This window comes from Buteo buteo, chromosome 2 (assembly GCF_964188355.1).
Source record: "Buteo buteo chromosome 2, bButBut1.hap1.1, whole genome shotgun sequence".
NCBI lineage: Eukaryota > Metazoa > Chordata > Aves > Accipitriformes > Accipitridae > Buteo > Buteo buteo.
In genome coordinates this window covers 40,000,017-40,019,599 of record NC_134172.1, presented here as the reverse complement: position 1 = coordinate 40,019,599, position 19,583 = coordinate 40,000,017, and the positions used below count along the sequence as shown (strand labels likewise).

Sequence of the window (19,583 nt, the reverse complement as noted above, 5' to 3'; positions counted from 1 at the left end):
ATGATGAAAAAGAAACTGTAAAAAAACCAGTTTCCACCTAATAGGATATTAACTTCAGAAGTTAGGAAAAAACACTGTGAAAAACATAATACCAAAGGATGTAATCCTTTAATGCTCAGTTATGCCTATAACAATATAAATGACATTATTAGATTACTTGTTATCAGTCTGTAAGACTGAGAGACTAAGAAATATATTGCAAAGAATGGAGATTTGTGGCAATCTTTTGAGTAATTGCACAAAATAGTTCAGATTATTTTAAAATTATTTACTATTTTTATGTAATGCATATTTTTAAAAACTGATTATTTTCAACATCTTCTCAATTTGTAACACAAAATTACTGTTAGTTTAAATAAATATCATGATAGTATTACCAAAGGTCATAGACTTTATCAAAGGTCATTGTGTAGCTACTTAGAAACTGAATAATCTATTCAGCCTTTAGCTGCTCTGTATGTAACTTAGGTTCAAGCTAAAAAGAACGTTGCTAGCAATCCTGACACCTCTATCTGTTCTGTATCATGAAAATTCTGCTGTAACTTTCTAGCCTACTCAACAGAAAGATATAGAAGATTTATTATTAATATTAGAGTTAACATCTTCAAAATATTACAGAGACTTTTCTGAAAATTTCAATTCTTATTCTGTTGGGACCAGATCATGCTGTAACACAGCATCCTACACAGTGGGGTCTCTCAGTTCGTGAACGAAGAAGCTATCTTGAAAAAAATGTGCTGTTGGATGTAAGCTTATTTGAGGAAACTGCAGGTGGTAGCGGTAGATTTTGTTCTTGGCTGTCATCTCTGTGCCTAAAGCCAGATCTGGGGGGAATCGGAAGAGCTGGGCACGGGGGTTGGGCTTCTGGAAGGGATTTTACCCTGAGTACCCTTCGGATGATGTTCCTTCCACCTAACTCCAGTTTAAAAGCTACACATGCCATCTCATTAAGACTCCCTCTCTAATAAGTAGAGAAAGCAAGCACCTCTAGACAGTGATTCACCCATCCTGTTTAAATACTTGTCTTTGAAAAGGAAGACGTTACCTCTGGAAGTGTTCTCTGCTGACCAGTAGAAGAAGCCTAGACAATTAGCTTAGTTGTGACTACTGTTTAGGTGGCTGCAGTTAACAGAGGTGAATCCCATCCCATGTGTCTAATGCATAATAATCCCCATGTGGGATAGCTATTTTACAAAAAAACACCAGTTGCAGCTAGAAAGACAGCAAAAACGCTATGCCTGCTATCCCAAGTCATGTAGCCAGATTGTTTTTCTAGTACATCGTTTCAAGCCACCTGGTGAAGAAACAGCTGTGAGCTGTCTGAAAGGTGTGCCAGAAATCATGCTTTCCAGGGACTCTACTTCTGTAGCCCCTATTCAGACCTTTTCACTGAAACTGATAGAAATTATGGCAAAGATCTATAGAATCAAACTCCCTCTAAGATGTTAGTGGAGGCAGAATCCTCCTGTACATTTCTGTAAGACCGTTAGGTGACAGATAAATAAAGCTATTGCCACTGGAGGCTTTCCGGCAGGGTTCTTTGCAGACCAGCTATTATGCAGCATGAGAAAAAAAAGGTATTAGCCAATCATATCACAGTGAAGAGGAATAAAATTACATTTCACTGTGCACTGATATACTTTATTCAGTGGAGAAGTGTGCAGTTTGCATAGCTTAAAAACATGAGCCAGGAAGTTACTAATATTTGCAAAACACTCTCTTCTAATACGTTCATAATTTGAATCAAACTGCTGGAGATAAAATGAGATACAAAGGCAGAATCTGAAAGGTCTTCACTCACATGTTACCTTCCAGCTGTTAGGAAAATCTAAGCTGTTACTGTTCTTGTCTTGGTTGCCTCAGCATAGCCCCACTCCTTCCTAGGGAAATCTGTAATCAAAGCTACTGCATTTTAGTAAGCAGACAGTATTACAGCTCAATCGATGTCTCTAAGGGAGGACCTGAAGGCACTTACATGTGGACTGAGAGATACCCTGAACATTGCTGTGCTACAGGATTTATCATAAAGGTTGCTCTCACCTTCCCCCTGTTCAAACTTCAGGTTAACACACGGAGAAAAATGCTGCCATTCTGTTTCTCTGTGTTAGTGATGACACCTCACCTAACAGGACAAACCTCAGACTTCAGCCAATAGTGACTGCATCGACTGGGTCTAGGTTTAAAAGTTGAATACTACTTCAAGCCTTCATGTTCTTCTGTTTCCAGTTAGCTGGAAAAGGAATAAACCAGGCTATTTAGTAAGTGTAGTCAACCAAAAGGTGACCTGTTCTTGAATGTGACCTTTTAGCTCATCTTCCTGGGTGGGTTTGGCTCAAAGCATTCATTATGCCTGGGTTGCCAAATTCAAAGAAACAGGTGGAGTTAGACTATAAGATGTTTCCTCGTGTTATGCTGGAATTCCTTTGCTCTTGCCCAAGGCTCTGCTTTGGAGGCCTTCAAAGTTAAAACTGCTACTCTGTTCTTGCCTGAATCATTTTGTTCTTACATTTCTTTCCTGTCAGTGGGAATTAGAGGTACCCGAAATGTTGTCCCTGTCTAAATACAGAGCTAAAAGCAATACCATGTTTTGTGATGCTCAAAGCATCTCTGTCTGCTTGTGTTGTCTGAAAGATGGGCGAGAATGAGGAAAACACACTAGCACCCTTAGCAGAGACCCTTTGTTGCGCCCCCTGTAAAACCTATTTGAGGAGAAGGGTATAGTTGATGGGTCTAACCACAGGGGCAATGTGTAAATGACCACAATGGGGAAACAGCATTGGTACAACCAACCAATCCATTTAAAAGGCATACAGGAAGAAAACTAGGAAAAATGGGATAGATGTTTTCCCTTTGGTTTTTTTTTGTGTAATAACAAGTTACATTTATATTAGAGGGAAGCATGCTCCACGGTATGGCCCACAATCCGTGTCCCCTGGCTGTCCCCACACGGAGATCTCCTAGACCACACTGCAGCTCCCTTCTGGCCTGTGCTCTGGAGTTTAGTTCCCTTGGAAACCAAATACACGTTTACGCTGTTACTAAAAGAAACAAGTGTAATAACAATTACTTTTTAAATGGTACTGAACCATATATTTTCATTTTATTCTTGAAAGACATATTATGTAACATTTTTCTATTGTACATATATCCACAGCAAACCTTATTTTCTAGGTTTTTATAATTATGTTAAAAAGCAGTGTTAAGATTAGGATGTCCATATCTCTTAAGTTTAATTCCAAACATTTTTTCTCTAAACCAAAAATATTTTCATTCTTCTTTGTGATAAATCCCACTTGTGATCAATTATCATATTTGTATACACATTTTTTTAACATTAAGCTAAATGCTGAAGGAATTATATTCCTACTGTAGAGTCCAAAATGTAATAAATAATACATAATTTAAAAATCTGGCGTACTTATAATTTAAAATAAAGGAATCACATGTCACTAAAACAGCATTTCACTCAGCTTTTATGCAATTAGAAATTCTCTTTCCTCACCCTAGATTTGGGCAATGATCAGGGATCACTTGGTGCTCTCGAAGAAGTTGCTGCCATCCTTTCAGCTGAAAGTTGAAGCATTTTCAAGAATGTCACAGGAGATTTTAAATGATACAGCAGCAAATGGTATTAAGATTCTGATACTATCAAAGAAAGAGTGAGTAGTAATTAGGGTGATTGGAGTGATGCCTGAACCTGCTGTGGAATCTGTAGCACTCAAAGCAGAGACCCCCACAGGGAAATGTTTTGGACGACACAACACAGAATGCTGTTCATGTCTTCTGTTGTAACCAATTTTATATGCTTGAAACCAATTTATTATGATTTACTAAGAGAGGTGACTGGAAGGTTCTGAGCAGAATATTCTGTTATTCCCTCCTTTCTCTAAAGTTCAAACAATGTGCTGTACATTTTACAAAAAAAAAAAAACCAATTTCCTGTCTCTTGAAAAAAATCTCAAAACTAAATTAAGTTTCATTAATGATGCCCTTCCCCTTTAATAAATACATATGGTTATGACTGACTTATACTATAAATCAGGTGTGGTGCTGATGTGGGAAGACTCCCAAATCTTTGTCCTTCTGTCTTAGCAGGCTCTTGGAAAGTGTCATCATTATTGGTTCTAACTCCAAAATTGAAAGCGCCCTAACAAAATACTGATAGAAGTTTGCTTTGCTAGTGCATACTGCATGAGACCATTCTCATTACCTAACATCAACTCTCATTCACTTCTTTGAAAGACAGGAGGTCAGCAGGGATGCAGGCTCTGCAGAAGCTTGTTTAGAAAATTTTGTATGCTACTGTCTTTTGTGGATCGGCTTGGAGACCCACAGCAGCAAGAATCTAAAGGGTCTTGGGCTAAAACTGGCAGTGTGAAGACTTACTCACTTTCACAGTGTGAAAGACTTAACTCAGGCTGCAAGCAAGTGGAAGTAGGTGCCAGTATTTTCTTCCTAGTTGAAACCTGCTGTTTCCCTTCATTTGCTGTTTTCAGCCAGCAGTTTTGTCACTGGAATAAGAATAAGCTCATCCTATAGCTTTATAAGAGCAAATCGATGCCACTGACACTTTCCATTTCAAAACAAGCAGGGAAGTTGTTACACTTCTTTCTAATCTAGTTCAATCTTCTTCCATATTCCACAAAAGTTTCCTGAAGAGTTGTCCTTAAATTTCATTAAAACAAAAAAAGGTTAGTATTTCAGCCTCCTTCACCCATCCAAATTAGACTGTGGATGAAGGACTGTGCCAAACATTGAGGACTCTTGGTATTCCAAGCCAATTAGAGCAGTTAGTACCTAATTAAGTGCTAATTTATGCTCTGTGCAATTTCATAGAGGGTAGAAATTTGGTTCAGGCTAATTGGAAAACAAAATTTTAGTTATTACACATGAAAACGTATACTACTTTTATGCATAAAAAACCTACTTTGTTTTATATAAGTCAAGTGCACTGTAAAACAAAGCTAAACTCTTATCCTGGTTTGGCTGTCTTCCTCTTACAGTTTCAAAAGTTTCACAAACATTCATTTTCCTGTATCCTCAGAAATCACAGAATATGCTAAAGACAAGCTGTCTGGCAGCCAATTTTCCATGTTTCTTTCAAAAGGCAAACCTAACTGTTTTCTGCAATAGCAGAGTTGAGAATCTATTGATGCTCACAGTATCTTTATTCCCTGCTTCACATAATAAATAGAAATTTTAGCTAGAACTGAATAAACCAGGAACTGGCGTCAACTATTTGAGCAGGCTTTCAAAGGAAAGACCTTCCTAACTTCCCTGCATGCTGTAGCAAACACAAACATCTTTCTTGTCCATGCAGGAAATGTATCTTAAATCCCAAACAGAAGTAATGTTAACTTTTGGAGACTTGACCTCCACAGAGACCTGTCAGTCATCTCTGATGTAGCCCATGGGAACGTTCAAATTGCCACACCTGATTTGCATTCTTGTTGCATACACACAAAAACAAGTCCTTCTCATCTTCACTCTTCACTGCCTCTATGCATTTGCCAGAAAGGACATGGACAATCATGCCATTCTACAAGGTGAGAGAAGAAGAAAGAACAAATTAAAAACAAGGGATTTCCAGTAAAAGCTAGGCCATGTTTCTGAAACTTTTTACATACAATAGATCACCAGTAATGACTAGTTGTTTGAAATTTTTTAAGTATTGCTCTAAACATAACGACTACATTTAGCTTTGAGTCTAGGGCATGGTGAGTATTCATAATTCCTTTCGCAGCTGGCAGGAGTCATAGGTGCGTAATTCAATAGATCTCTTTTCCACCACTATTTGTTTCCTATGGGTACAGGTTGTCATCAGCATCAACTACAGTACTACAGGCCATAAAATTTCAAAAGGACCAGTGCTTCCCTTAGGAATCAAAACGAATTACAGTAGGAACTGTACCAGAGGATTGCAGCATCCCTGCAACTACAGTAACTGCTATTTTCCCAGACTGTCCTAGAACATGACATTTTTCAGTCTTGTAGAGGAGTTCCTGCTCTGCTGGGTGAAGTCTGCTGAATAATACCGAATTCCTCTAATAGGAAGTTTGCTCTTCTCTTACAATGCAGGAGGAATTTTAATGTTTCCCCTACTCCCAAAGGGCTCTCATTTGGGAGGGTTCAGGATTCCCAGACCCTTCCTCTATCCAAAAGAAGTGGGCAAGGATTTGCCTTGCACTTATTTTCACAACCACTGATTCTGATTCTATTCCTATAAGGCTAGTGAGACAAACACTTAAGGACATATGAATTTAGGTAGGATTCCTGTATTTTTAAACCAAATTTATTGCACACAGACAGTGTAAATGGGCAAGAGGCATCCTGAATTTCCTGGGTGAAAATGGTACAGGAGTGAAACTTGCCCTTCAAATACCTCATCCCTTCCCCACACATGAATCCTGTCAATCACCCAGTGACCCCACAGTCACCATCAGCTGCCTTCCCCTCATGGCAGAGTCACTACTGACCTCCTGGACATCCCAGTGCTGGTGGCTGTTGTCTGTCTCCTTTGTACAGTTTTGAGGGATAACCTTCCCGTGTCTGACATCAAAGCAAAACAACGGAGCAGAACCAAGCCGGATTTCCTTCATGCTGTTATATTCAAAGTGCTGGAAGAGGGAGGCTTTGTTTGAACGATGGAAGGACATCCCAATTCATTTTTAAATGTTAATTCAAAAAATAATTTCCTGTACATGTTTGTTAAGATGCAACCCAGACATGAGTGACGGAGACCTCACAGCCTTGACCCTGCAAAGCAATCCCCCCACACTAGCTAATTCTGGCATAACTGTTTACCTAAGGAAAGGCTTCGTGGACTGTAATTACGTAGGAAGTAAACCCATCCTATAATGAAATTTTCTAGTTTAATAAAAATTTGAACAGAAGGGTGTTTCTGACAGTGTCTGCACACATTGCAGTTAGAAATGTGCCTGCAGCTCACCCTGAGCTCAGTGTGAGCAGCAAAACTTGCTTGGGGCTTGGAGTAAATATCTGCAGTCGGTCTGTGTTGGTTTGGCTTCCCTTAATGCATGAACTTGCTAGTCTAATGCCAACTTGGGAGTCTGCCTACATGAATTTCCCTCCTGCCTTTGACTGCAGTTTAGGCACTAAACTGCAGTTTTAGGCACTAATGAGGAAACCCATCCCCATTATTCTAGTATCGTTATATATTTTTTACTCCCAGGCTTTCAGTTCTCCAAACACTACCAAATATACTAACAAATAGGCACTTAATGATGTCTGCTGGAGCAGAGTGTGGGTATCTGGCCTCAGTGATACATGGAACATTGCCATTTTTTCAAATGACACACAGCTGCAGAAGAGTGGGCATCATTGCCTTACCACATGCTTAATTTTGAACACATCAGTATTTCCATTAATGTCAAGCCAGCCATCTACATGTTGGAGTGACTGTCTTCTGGATGGTTCCCTAGATCTAATACAGTGCCTACATACTTAAAGTATACAGTACCTGGGTGAGACTGTCACTGCAAGGGGAGAGTTCGATAGAGCCTTCTGCAATGGCTCTTCCAGGTCTATAATCTGCACAGAAGCCAACACCAGTATTGTAAAGCTGTAAGTAAAGGTTTATACTGAAATAAAGCACAATCAGATACAAAGAAAATATATTTCAGCCAACTTTTTTGTCGTTGTATCCCTTTGCGATGTATGGTTTTGCTCATAATTCAGGCAATAATTTTTTCTTTCAGACTAGATCTTGCATATTGATCTTGCAAACTGATCTAATATAAAAGGCAGAGTCTCATCAAAGGTCAGTGTTACCCAGTGAGTTTTATTTAAGTTAGAGATACCCACTTCTGGTTTTAACTGTTATGATAGTTAAAAGAAATCTGTCAAAATTTTTATGGTAATGGAAAATTACACTTCAACTGGACACTGTCGTCAGAAAAAAAGCCAGAATATTCCAGAAGAAAAAAAGTGACAATTCCTGTGATCCACCCTTCTCAAGCAAAATTTGATAATAAAGAAGAGACAAAATAGTAAAAGGACACAGTAAAATCTGGCTACATATAGCAGAGTGTGACTTAACTAGTGGACCTTGTTGCCTTGTTGGGGGAAAATTCCTTCCAGTAAGGCTGCCTGGAATAAATTCACATTTTAATGAATGATAATTATCAACTTTTACATGTTTAAAAAAAACCACATTGAGAATATTGCCTCCTGTACACAGTCAGCCAAGGAACTGCTATTGCTACTACCTCTGCCCTTGGGAGAAGTGCAAGACTGAATAAATGCTTTTTTCTCTTCATGCACGTGGGTCAGCACAGAGATATCTCTGCTGCTGTTGCAGCTGCTATCTGTATGAGGCAACACAATTCCTTTACTAATGGCACCTAAAGAACGTAAGGTTAGGATCCACTAAGCTGTGACACCGAACTGAGTCAGACAATCTGGGTTCAGCTCCTGTCTGGCTTTCATTGTTTATGTGAGAATTTGGACCAGCTGTTTGTGTCCTCTGTCCTTTTCTTTCTCCTCCCATCCTTGCATTGTCTGTTTGGACAATAAGTGTTTCAAAGCAGGAACAGCCTTTTACTCTATGTTCACTGAGTACTTAGTACATGGAAACGATACTGGGGTCTTTGAACAATGCAAAACCACTAATCATTCTTTATAGTGTGTTTTCTCTTACCTTGCCAGAGAATCTTGGTGTGTCTTCAGGTTGGGAGAGTTCAGGGTACACATTTGACACAAACCATTGGAAATTTCTACAGCCCAGTCTCTTCTGTAGCTGAAGACGCTCACCACAGTCTGGCTTCTCTGCCTTTATGGAGAAAGCATAGGGACAACAAGTTTACTAGACTATTTGTGTTAGAGGTGCTAGAAGTGAAAATGACTACACAGGAATTATTTCTACCACCTCCCCTATCCTGCATGTTATAGATATTGATATATATCTCTCATGAGTATGCAAAGGAGGAGGACCAGCTATAGCCTTCCTCCAACTTTGTGCTAAAACAGCATTTAGTATGGCATTGTGATGGAAGTAAAGGTTTCAGAAGTAGCATACACTGTGAAAATAATATTTCTTCTAAAAATTATTATACTGCAAGATAAGTCAGACTTTGTCATCTTTTTATTTAAAAAAGTCAGGGCCAAATTTCATACTTGTTGCACTGAAATCAGTGGGATTGCATTAAATTGTCATTCAGTATAGAATTTGCCCTGCTGATTAAAATTCAATTTCCTGGCTTTTAACAGCCGAAATTACCCAGTTATTATCAGTCCTCCATGATCAGAGGATGTAAGTGATGACAGAATTTAGCCCCAAATATAGTCTATCGCATTATTATCTGATAGTTACTAAATCTAGTAAGTGAATGTGTTTTGCGGCTATAAAGGCATAAAACCTTTCCTATGATTTATGTGTTTTCTTGAATTATATACACACAATATCAACTCCTACCTGTCCTGGTAGCAACTCTGTTCTGAAGAAAGACAAGTGCCTTCAATCCTTGGTGCAGCCACAGGCATCTGCACTGCAAAGGACTGACAGTCTGAATATTTGAGGGTATTTAGCACTCAAGATGTCTAATAGGGTTCTGAAAAACTCTAAGCAGGTAACTGTCTAATCCTTCAGTTTCAGAACAACACAAAACACTTTTCTAAATCTCTCAGTGCCCAAATACTAAAAATATCTCACCACCCTTAAGACTCTCTCTCCTCTTTCTCTTGCCAGTAGTAGATCTCCCCCTTCACATTTCTACTTTTTAAAAATGCATTTTTGGATTCCAGGAAACTGGTCTGGATTCCTACGTCAGAAATTAAAATTGGTACATAGCCTGTAAATAACTTTTCCTCAGACCAGCTATTTCTCTGCATCCATAAGAAAGAAAAAAAGACTTTGCCACATGCCTGAAAAACACTGACAAATGAAGGGCCTTGGACATCAAGGGAGAGGTATCAGTTTCTAAAGGCAGGGATCAATCATGCCCTGTGGCGCTGTTTGCCAGCCACTGTAAGCTGCACAGGCAAAGCTCAACAGTTGCAGTATGTTAAAGAGAACCTCATAGTTCAGTATCAGTCTCAGATTCAATAAGTATAACAACAAAGTTCAGCAATTCAGCACCACACAAACCTGTCCCCAAAAGGTTTTCTTGGAAAAGGGAAATAGAGAAGTAAAATGCCTCCCCTAAAAAGAGATGTTTCTCATGAGACTCTGCTTTGGCTGAAGAAGGCAATGGCAGTAAATCTCATTCTGTCATACTAGTTACAATCTGCGTTTGAAGCCGAATAAATGGTGTAAATAATGTAAAGAAAGTCACTATCCCTGTAAACCAATCTGAAAGGAAACTGTGCTTGTAAATTAAATAAACAAGCTGGACAAGAAAAGGAGAAAAAGAGACGGTGGCTGAAACAGTAGAAAGCTGGGAAGAGCCTTACTCATCTGCATGAACGCCCACACCACGGGCATCCTGTGCAGGATGCGATTCAGACCATAAGACGGGAAGACTTCTAAAGCAACCTAAACGGGGGTGACTAGTCATTTTCTGCAGTGGGCAATGTCGGCGGTCAAGGCTCACGGAAATTTTGGCAGTGGCCAATAGGTGGCTCCGCTCACCCTCTCAGTGCAATAAATCCCCGCAGGGCCAATCTGCAGCTGAGCGGCAATAATGTCATGGCTTGCTGGTGTCTTTTGAATAACATCCCGCTGCACTGACATACTGAAAATATTGGCTGTGAAAGAAAGGAGCAGAGAAAAGGGCCTTTTATGTCATGGTATGCTGAGCACAGAGATCGTAAAATTGATCATTTGGAGGAGCATCATACTTAGGAGTACTAAAAGTATTCTTGCTAGACTAAACTCTCAGGCAAAAGGTCAGGGTGCTTAAAGCTAGCAAACTCTGTCACTGATGGCTGTAGTTTTTAGTACAGAAAATTGCTTCTGAGTTGACAAGAAAGGCCTTCAGGAAATTATTAAATGATTTAAAGACCTAACTGCCCATCTTAAAGGACTTGGCCTAGCATCCTCCTTGCAATTACATGGCTGTAACCCTTGTGAGCCAATTGATGAACTTATGGCCAGTGGCATTCAAACCTACAACACAGACAAGGAGGAAGAAGCTTTTTAAATAAGTGAAAATAAAATGAAAAAAGGAATGTGATAGCCTCAGACTCTAGGATTAGCATAGTAGGCTGACTGGAGAGGCAAATCCACTGGTGGAGTGTAAGGAGGTCAGACTAGATGAGAGGAGAGAAGCCACGCCAACACACAGCCCTTTTCCTCTCTCCACTATAATGCAGCTCCTGTTGGATCTGGCTTTCATAGATGACAGCCAGCACTGCAATGACAGAGGCATGCAGAACTGAAATGCAAGAGCAAATCTGAATGGGAAACATTGCACAGCACCTACCCATGCTCCGCCTAACTGTTTTCAGTTAATCTTTTTCTCATGCTTTTAAATGCATGGCATTGTTAAATGAACAGGAAGATGATTGACACATTTTCATTCAAAACTGCTCACAAGTTTGTCCACTGCCTTGTAGGAGAGGATATTGTTACAAGAAAAGGTACTGGAGCCAGAGAATTCCCAAGAACTGCAGCAACATTAACAACTTAACATTATTAACAACTTAACAACATTAACAACATTAACCACAGCTGCATGACTCCCAATAAACAAATATCCAGTGGTTTGTAATACATGGCATATACAGTCCCTTGATCAATCCTGATCTGCAATGATTATATAGTGGCTTAAAAACAAGTGTGGCCATTCTGTAGCTGTTAGATAGTGTGTAGCCTGCCGATGGTTCAAGTGTGGCTGCATACCAGGGCTACGCCACACACCTGGCTGCAAGCCTTTCTATAGCATACAGGCTGCTGGGAATCCAAATCCCTGGAGGTTGGACTGCTGCCTGCACGACGTTTGTAATGAAAAAGTAATTTGTAAATAAAGGCTATGTTGAAATCTGACTTTCTCAGCTACAGACAGTTGCTTCTGGATGTCTGTCAGTTCAGGAAAAAAATCACCTTTTTTGTCCCTAGACCATTCAGATATCTTCCCTTCCAGTAGGAGAGACACCACAGTTTGCCTCATGCCCATGAATATTACTGAATATCCTCATGAATCACATGAGGAAAACCTTCAGTAATGAAGAATGACTCCTCTAGGAGGGCCCTTTGAGCACACAGTGCTACTAGCTTTCACTTCAGATGGACTGCAACTCTCCATATACTATTGGTGGAAAAATAAATCACAGCTTGTTGGGCAAGCTGAAGAAGGAGTCATCTGGAGAAGAAGTCATGCTCTAAGAGATCTGATAACTTCAGCAAATAACTCCTAGGCACAAGGTTCTCTCTTTCCTTCCTGATCTGACAGCTCTTCCACTGGATGGTTTCATAAAAAGACTGTCCCCAGCACCATGTATGTTGTATGTTTGACTGCACACAGACACCTCCACCCTTATTCCACTCCCCCCACCTACCTCAACACACACTCCTTCCCTCAGAAAAAAAACACTACAGATGTTTTTACCTTGCTGATTAAGAAAGCCACTGTGTCATGCTTGTAGAAGTTCTCTTTAAAAGAGCCCAGCCAGGTCTCTGCTATTCGGATTTTGTTCCTCATGATGGCCTCTTCATAGGAGAAAGCACGCGGAAAGTGATTTCGATAGACATGCCCCACTCGAGAGCATGGAATAATTTCTACAGAGCCGCCACAGAGCCAGGTCTGAAACACAGGTGAAGGCACAAAAGGAGATTACCTTATTTAGATTACCTTTATCTAAAAAGGAGAAGCTCTCTTACTATAGACTTTGCCTCAGAAAATCCTAATCTGCACATTCCTGGAAACAGGAAGAACATTGTTATGTGCTTCTTCATACACTGTTCCCCACAGATACAGAGACACAGAGAAGATACTGGGCAAGACAGACCTTTGATTTGACCCAGTATGGCTTTTTATATGCTTTTATAATTTTCTGTGCACAAAGAGTGCAGTGTAGTAAAGAAGCCTGGGGGCACACCTTCTTTTGTCTGGGATGTTAAACACTCTATACCATTTGTGTCTGCAGTTTTCATTGCTTTTTAATGTAAGTTACTCTTTGTACTCAGCAAAAATCAATGCAATCAATTTAACGTAAACAGCTATAGGTTGGCAAAGAAATAAAGCTACTCTCCCTTTGGTGCATGTTACATGCCAAAAAAGAAGAGGCAGCTTTCAGAAGGTGCCAAAACCAGTGACTCTGTCCTCCGGCAGATAGTGATAGCCAGTGAAACTTCCTTCTCTTGACATAATGCTCCTAACTAACAGCAGCTGCATATTCTTGTATAGTCCTGACAGATTATGGAGTGTGAGGATAGATTTCTGCAAGGAAAGTGATATTCTCCATACCCTGAGACATTCTGCACTTAACTGCTTTTATAAATTGCTTCTTGTCTTTTCATTCAGGTTCCTTAAAAGCCCAATAGTTGCCAGAGCTTGATGTTTAATTAAGGTTCTTACCCTTATAGATAGCTCCAGATTTTCTGCTCCCCACATGGTCATGTCAGAATCATAAGCTCCAGTGTTTTGGAAGTAATGCCGATCCATGGCCACCACTGCACCAGCTACCACAGGACTCCTGTGCAGTAAACAGTTTGGGAGTGAATGCCTTCAGTTTTGGATAGGGAATTATGTGAAGGGTGAAAATCCTGCCATTTCCATAGAGATAGTATTGCAAAATGATTGAATACTGCTCCACATAAGCTTGAATGAATTGGTTATCTAACCAAAAGAAAGGACAACTGAATTCTAGGATTTGCTTGGGGAATGGAGCCAAGAGCTGAATTATTAAATAATGCTCAGAACAGTAGGAAATGTTACATACATGTACACCCAAATGAACAGACAAACAGATAATGATTTAGACATCTCTTTTAGCTCTGCATGATCCATCTTTTTCTTTCCCTACAAACCTCCACACCTTGTCTGGTCAGGTTGTATACTAGTTGTCTCAACGTGTGGAAAATACTTGTCATGTTGAAAGTATGACTGCAATCTAGTTAGAATAATTACTAAAGGCTGAACAAACTCAGGGTAAACCAAAACCCTATCCCTTCAAAAAATGTGAACTGAGCATATGCAAGTAACCACGTCTCTCTTCTGTTAGCTGGAAGGTGACCCAAATTGTACAGTTTTGCTGCTGAACTGAGCAGAGGCATATTGGCTGATGGACTGTTACCTGATAGGGCTGATGGGAGACTGTCGTACCTTCTCTTCATGCTCTGGCACAGGCTCCCAATGAAAATCTAGTTTCCAATCAAAAACACCTCGATGCAGGCCCACAGAGTGATAGTACTGAAAAGTCTTCCAGTCTATGACATCTATGACAGGGGAGACGACATTGTTTCTGGAAAAGACAATATAATTTATTTTCAAAGTCAAAGCACAAATTAAGTTCATTACTCTGTTAGTAAACAGTGGTTCTCCTTTTTGACACTGTCAAGCACAAACACTCCTCTAGATGTTAAGTGCCCTTATTTTCCCTGCTGATAGAAGCTCAGGTGCTCAGTGCATGGGAATACTGAGCCTGCAGTGAGGAATCTAAAAATCAATAATTTATTGATAACCTGTACCTTGCATTGTCATTTAAAGCTATTCAGGATTTTGCTATGAGTTAACCATCAGAATTCTTATAAAGTTATTTCACACAGAGGCCCCAACCTCTGATGTTATAGGCACTGCATGGATGCAAAGTTTATAGCAAAAGGTTATTTTGGCCTCATGCACTTTACCATCCTTTGATTTTCCTGTAGATGTTTGTTCTGGTTTTGGCTAGGATAGAGTTAATTTTCTTCCTAGTAGCTGGTATAGTGTTATGTCTTGGATTCAGTATGAGAAGAATGTTGAGAACACACTGATGTTTTCAGTTGTTGCTGAGTACTGTTTAGACTAAGTCAAGGATTTTTCAGCTTCTCATGCCCAGACAGCAAGAAGGCTGGAGGGGCACAAGAAGTTGGGAGGGGACACAGCCAGGACAGCTGACCCAAACTGGCCAAAGGGGTATTCCATACCATGTGACATCATGCCCAGTATATAAACTGGGCGGAGTTGGCCTGGGGGGGATTACTGCTCAGGAACTAACTGGGCATCAGTCGGCAGGTGGTGAGCAATTGCATTGTGCATCACTTGTTTTGTATATCCCAATACTTTTATTATTATTGTAATTTTATTATTATTATAATCATTATTAGTTTCTTCCTTTCTGTTCTATTAAACTGTTCTTATCTCAACCCACGAGTTTTACCTTTTTTTTTTTCCAGTTCTCTCCCCCATCCCACTGGGTGGGGGGAAGAGAGTGAGCGGCTGCATAGTGCTCAGTTGCTGGCTGGGGTTAAACCACAACAATGTTCCACACACTTCATAAGTTTGTTACTTCAGGCCAATGAAGAGTGCACTTATTGTTATTTTGCTCTGCTGGTTGTTTTGCAAAAGCATTTATCACTGAGTTCATAAGCAAGTTTCTGTTTGTATTTTATCATAAGCTTAAAATGCTCTTGCAAATGCACTGTCAGAGTGTGGAACCTACTTTTAAGAGCCAGAACAGAGCCATTGCACCATAAGCAGCAATCTTCCGATTAATTTCTAACTTGAGTTAAATTTGGATTACTCTGAGAAGACGTATTAGACATTTCCCCATGGCAAACACATCACAGTATTTCACGGTGTGTTTGTACATCATTGTCCTGGTTTCAGCTGGGATAGAATTAACTGTCTTCCTAGTAGCTGGTACAGTGCTATGTTTTGAGTTCAGTATGTGAAGAATGCTGATAACACTGATGTTTTCAGTTGTTGCTCAGTAGTGTTTAGACTATAGTCAAGGATTTTTCAGCTTCTCATGCCCAGCCAGGGCACCTGACCCAAACTGGCCAACAGTGTATTCCATACCATGTGACGTCCCATCTAGTTTAGGAACTAGGAAGGGGGGGGCAGGGATTTTGGCCGCTCGGGGACGGGCTGGGTGTCGGTCGGCGGGTGGTGAGCAATTGCCCTGTGCATCATTTGTACATTTCAATCCTTTTATTACTACTGTTGTCATTTTGTTAGTGTTATCATTATCATTATTAGTTTCTTCTTTTCTGTTCTATTAAACCGTTCTTATCTCAACCCAGGAGTTTTACTTCTTTTCCTGATTTTCTCCCCCATCCCACTGGATGGGGGGGGAGTGAGTGAGCGGCTGCGTGGTGTTTAGTTGCTGGCTGGGGTTAAACCACGACAATCATCTTGGAATTAACTAGTAGTTCAGAAGAGCCATCAGTGTTCCTTGTTTCCAGGTCAATGATATATCACATTTCAAAATTTTCAGAGTATAAATGCAATGGTATTAGGGACTGCAGGAAAAAAAGCGTTGAAGAACAACACCATCCATTTCTTCTCTGTTATGCAAAAGGGATAATCTCTGGTCTCAGTGTAAGGGCTTGCCTATAGACAGAAGGTCCTCTGGAGAGAAATCAGTAACATTTACTAAGGATTAAAGTACACTGGGAAAAATTACTCTTGTTCTAGAGTAGGAGTATCGATATAGGAAATTATTCTGGAGTAGCTCTTTCCCTAGAAAATAACTTCCTGTTAAAACTGAGGGAGAGAAATGAAATGGTCAATTAGGGGGCAAAAAGTAGAAGACTTATCTCCTCTTTTAAAGATTTATACGTAGGGCAGAGATCACCCTCGAGAGAAAGATGCTTAAAATATAATACTCTCAATGAAGAAAGGTCATTCAGGAGTCTCCAGCGCAGTAAGCCCTTTGTGCTTTTCCATGGCAGAGACCAGAACCAACTGAGGAAGATGGTAGCTCTGGGTGATGTCAATGTAATCTTGATGTATCTTCTCTGCATTTACAATCACTAGAGTAATGTTTTTCCAGTATTGGGGTGGGGGGAAACTCCAGATTTTGTTTTATCACAGTTATCAGTTCCTGTAGAGAATTTTAGAAGCCCATGGAGAAACAGAGACTACTGATCATCGGTGAATTGTATGAAGATGAACTATGCAGAGGATACTGCTAAAATGACTCAGTTATTCTTCTGTTTCCTAACAAGAGCAGACTGTCCTATGATGAGCTAAAGGCAGAAAGATTTAAAATAGAGAAGTGATTATATTTCTCCATTCAGGTGTAAAACCAGCCTTTTTAATATGTAGTAATAGGTACTCTTAGAAACAAGCATTGGGTTTATAAATACATGAGGAAGTTTTATGGTCACCTGCAACATTTGTAGGCATATACATTAAGGCAGTGATTTGCTGTCACACTCCCACAGAACTCAAGAATAAATGGGAAGAAACTATACTAAAAATAATAAAGCTGATGTCCTCCCCTGATTCTCTTGATGATACCCTTGTGATACAGTTTCGTATCCAGGACAGGAACAACCACCTCAAACTCGAGACAGCAGGAGCCTTTCTACTGAAAGCTGTGTTTAACCTTTACTCACAAACAGCATGAAAAGGAAACTAACTGCTTCTAGAAGTTACTAAAATGTAGTGTCCTGATGGACTCACACAAGCAGGTGTTTTTTCTTTGATATGCTGAGAAAAATCCATCTAACAAGTTAAATGGATTTTTTATAAGACTAAACTTCAGAAAATGAAAAGTCACTGTAATTGTAACTTTTACAGCTTGCTGCATTCTCCCATGTACCAGTATCTCTGACAACTCATTAGGAGTGTAGCTGGAGTTGTATACTTCCCATCTCAGTTTGTTGCTACTTGCTGAAATGCATGCTATCTATTGCTATTTGTTTATCCTTTCTCATCCAGACAGGACTGAGGAACTAATGACCCCAGGGTAATTCAGAGTCAAGAGGGAAATATCAGGAAGGTGTATTTGAGTGGAAGCCAGAGGAGGCAATGTAGACTAAACCATTCAAAAAGCCTTGACCATGAAGATTAGACCACATGTGCATATCCAAGATAGTTCAGACAGAGACAATGCAGATACTCGGTTATGCCCAGATATATTCTGGATCAGATGATCCAGACATTTCGGACTATCCTACATTTTCATATCATTTCAGCCATTTAAAATCTGTCCTTTTGGATCCACCTTAAATTTGTTGCCATTATAAAACTCAAAATGCTTCTAGCATCAGTGCAATTGCTCATAACAGTAAGTAAGCACCACAGTAGTAGTTCTTGTTGAAATAATCCTTTATTTTTAATGCATGTTTTTGCTTTGCTTGTCATTGGGCATTGATTCTTCAATGCCATTCAAGAAAAATACCTGCATTGATGTAATGGATTCTGATGGTTTGGAAACCAAGCAATTATCCAAACTATCAGCAAATTATGACATGGAAAATTACGGTGTTTAAGACAGCTGAAAATAACTCACTGGATAGGTCACATTCTACCCTGGCTAAATTCAACAATAAACCAGAAAGAAATAAAATCTAATATCCTTTCCCACAAAATCGTACAGTACAAACTGATAGCTGTGCTTCAGAACTATTAGTCTAGTAGCTCTTTCAGAATGCCAAGATTAACAGTTTTCAAGTGTACGTTTGTAAGTGTAATGCTAGATCTTCATCTAGTATAAACTGGTGTAGCTCTGCTGAAACCAATAGAAACATACATTCTTAAAACGTTAAATATTGGGAGTGTCTTCTGATCTCAAATAGAGGAATCCAATAACTTTATCTTCTGTGAAAACTGGTCAATGTCCAATTTTAATCTTAATCAAGCAGTGCTTTACCTATCTTTTCGTATTAATGCTTTTTTTTTATAAAAGATCTGTTTTCTGCATATTCGGTCATGGTTTGATGTTTGTGTGATTCTAAATGCAAATTTGCAGCAGAAGGTAACTGAAAGTTGGAAGGCGTTCTTAGCTATTCTTTTTAACTGGGTAACTGGCAGACAGTCAGCAGCTTCTCGGCACTTTGAAATGAAACACACACTGGCAAACTACTGCTAATTTTACTCTGTGGAATCCAAGGAAAGGAAAAACCAAGAAATTCAAATACAACTAGCAGCAAGGCTTTGAACCATTTGACTAATTTGTGAATACTTCAAATGCTTGGAACACACATGAACTACAAAAGGTCACAATTCCATCAAAAAGAGCAACCCAAACAAGAACAATTTCCTGGTTTGGGATTTCTCAACCAAATACGATTGCAAATGAAATGTCTTCCCATGACCCTTTACAGTGACCATGGACATTATGTTCTTGTCTATTTTTAGAGTAAGTAACATGAGGAGAGGACGATTTAATTAACATATCTGTTTTGAAGTTTTAGATACACTGTTTTTTGAAAGTGCTTTTCATTGATTTATACTTTCTTTTTGCTGGGAAGGGAACAGATTTTAATCTGTTTAAATCTCCCTTTAAATAAGAAGGAATAAAAAAAAAAACAAACGTGAAAATGATATATTTTCCTCAACCAGTTTCAGAGTAGATCATTCCCTGCAAAAATTAGACAGCTAGGAAATCCAGGCAGTCCAAGTTCTCTGGCTCTGCACAGAGTAAAAACTTCAGTGAGTAACTGAGAACCCAAGCTGATTCCACAGCATGCTGCATTTTCACTGAAAGCACCTTGCTGGCTGGTTGAAGTCTTCAGGGAAACAGTAATGCAA

General features: G+C 39.6%; 1 protein-coding gene across 4 annotated transcripts in view; it reads right to left on the bottom strand.

Moving 5' to 3' along the window:
* GALNT15 (polypeptide N-acetylgalactosaminyltransferase 15) overlaps nucleotides 1-19,583 on the bottom strand; it is a 36,366-nt gene that overhangs the window by 3,273 nt on the left and 13,510 nt on the right. For 2 of the 4 annotated variants that reach the window (XM_075051750.1, XM_075051758.1), the window contains exons 5-11: nucleotides 14,194-14,361; nucleotides 13,476-13,593; nucleotides 12,507-12,701; nucleotides 8,660-8,791; nucleotides 7,481-7,582; nucleotides 6,477-6,617; nucleotides 5,435-5,539 (exon numbers count right to left, since the gene is read on the bottom strand). In XM_075051750.1, coding sequence (XP_074907851.1) covers nucleotides 5,435-5,539; nucleotides 6,477-6,617; nucleotides 7,481-7,582; nucleotides 8,660-8,791; nucleotides 12,507-12,701; nucleotides 13,476-13,593; nucleotides 14,194-14,361 — 961 coding nt within the window. Of the gene's footprint in view, nucleotides 1-3,067; nucleotides 5,540-6,476; nucleotides 6,618-7,480; nucleotides 7,602-8,659; nucleotides 8,792-12,506; nucleotides 12,702-13,475; nucleotides 13,594-14,193; nucleotides 14,362-19,583 lie in introns of those variants that run through there. The other 2 variants (XM_075051768.1, XR_012653638.1) reach the window with 2 other exon arrangements.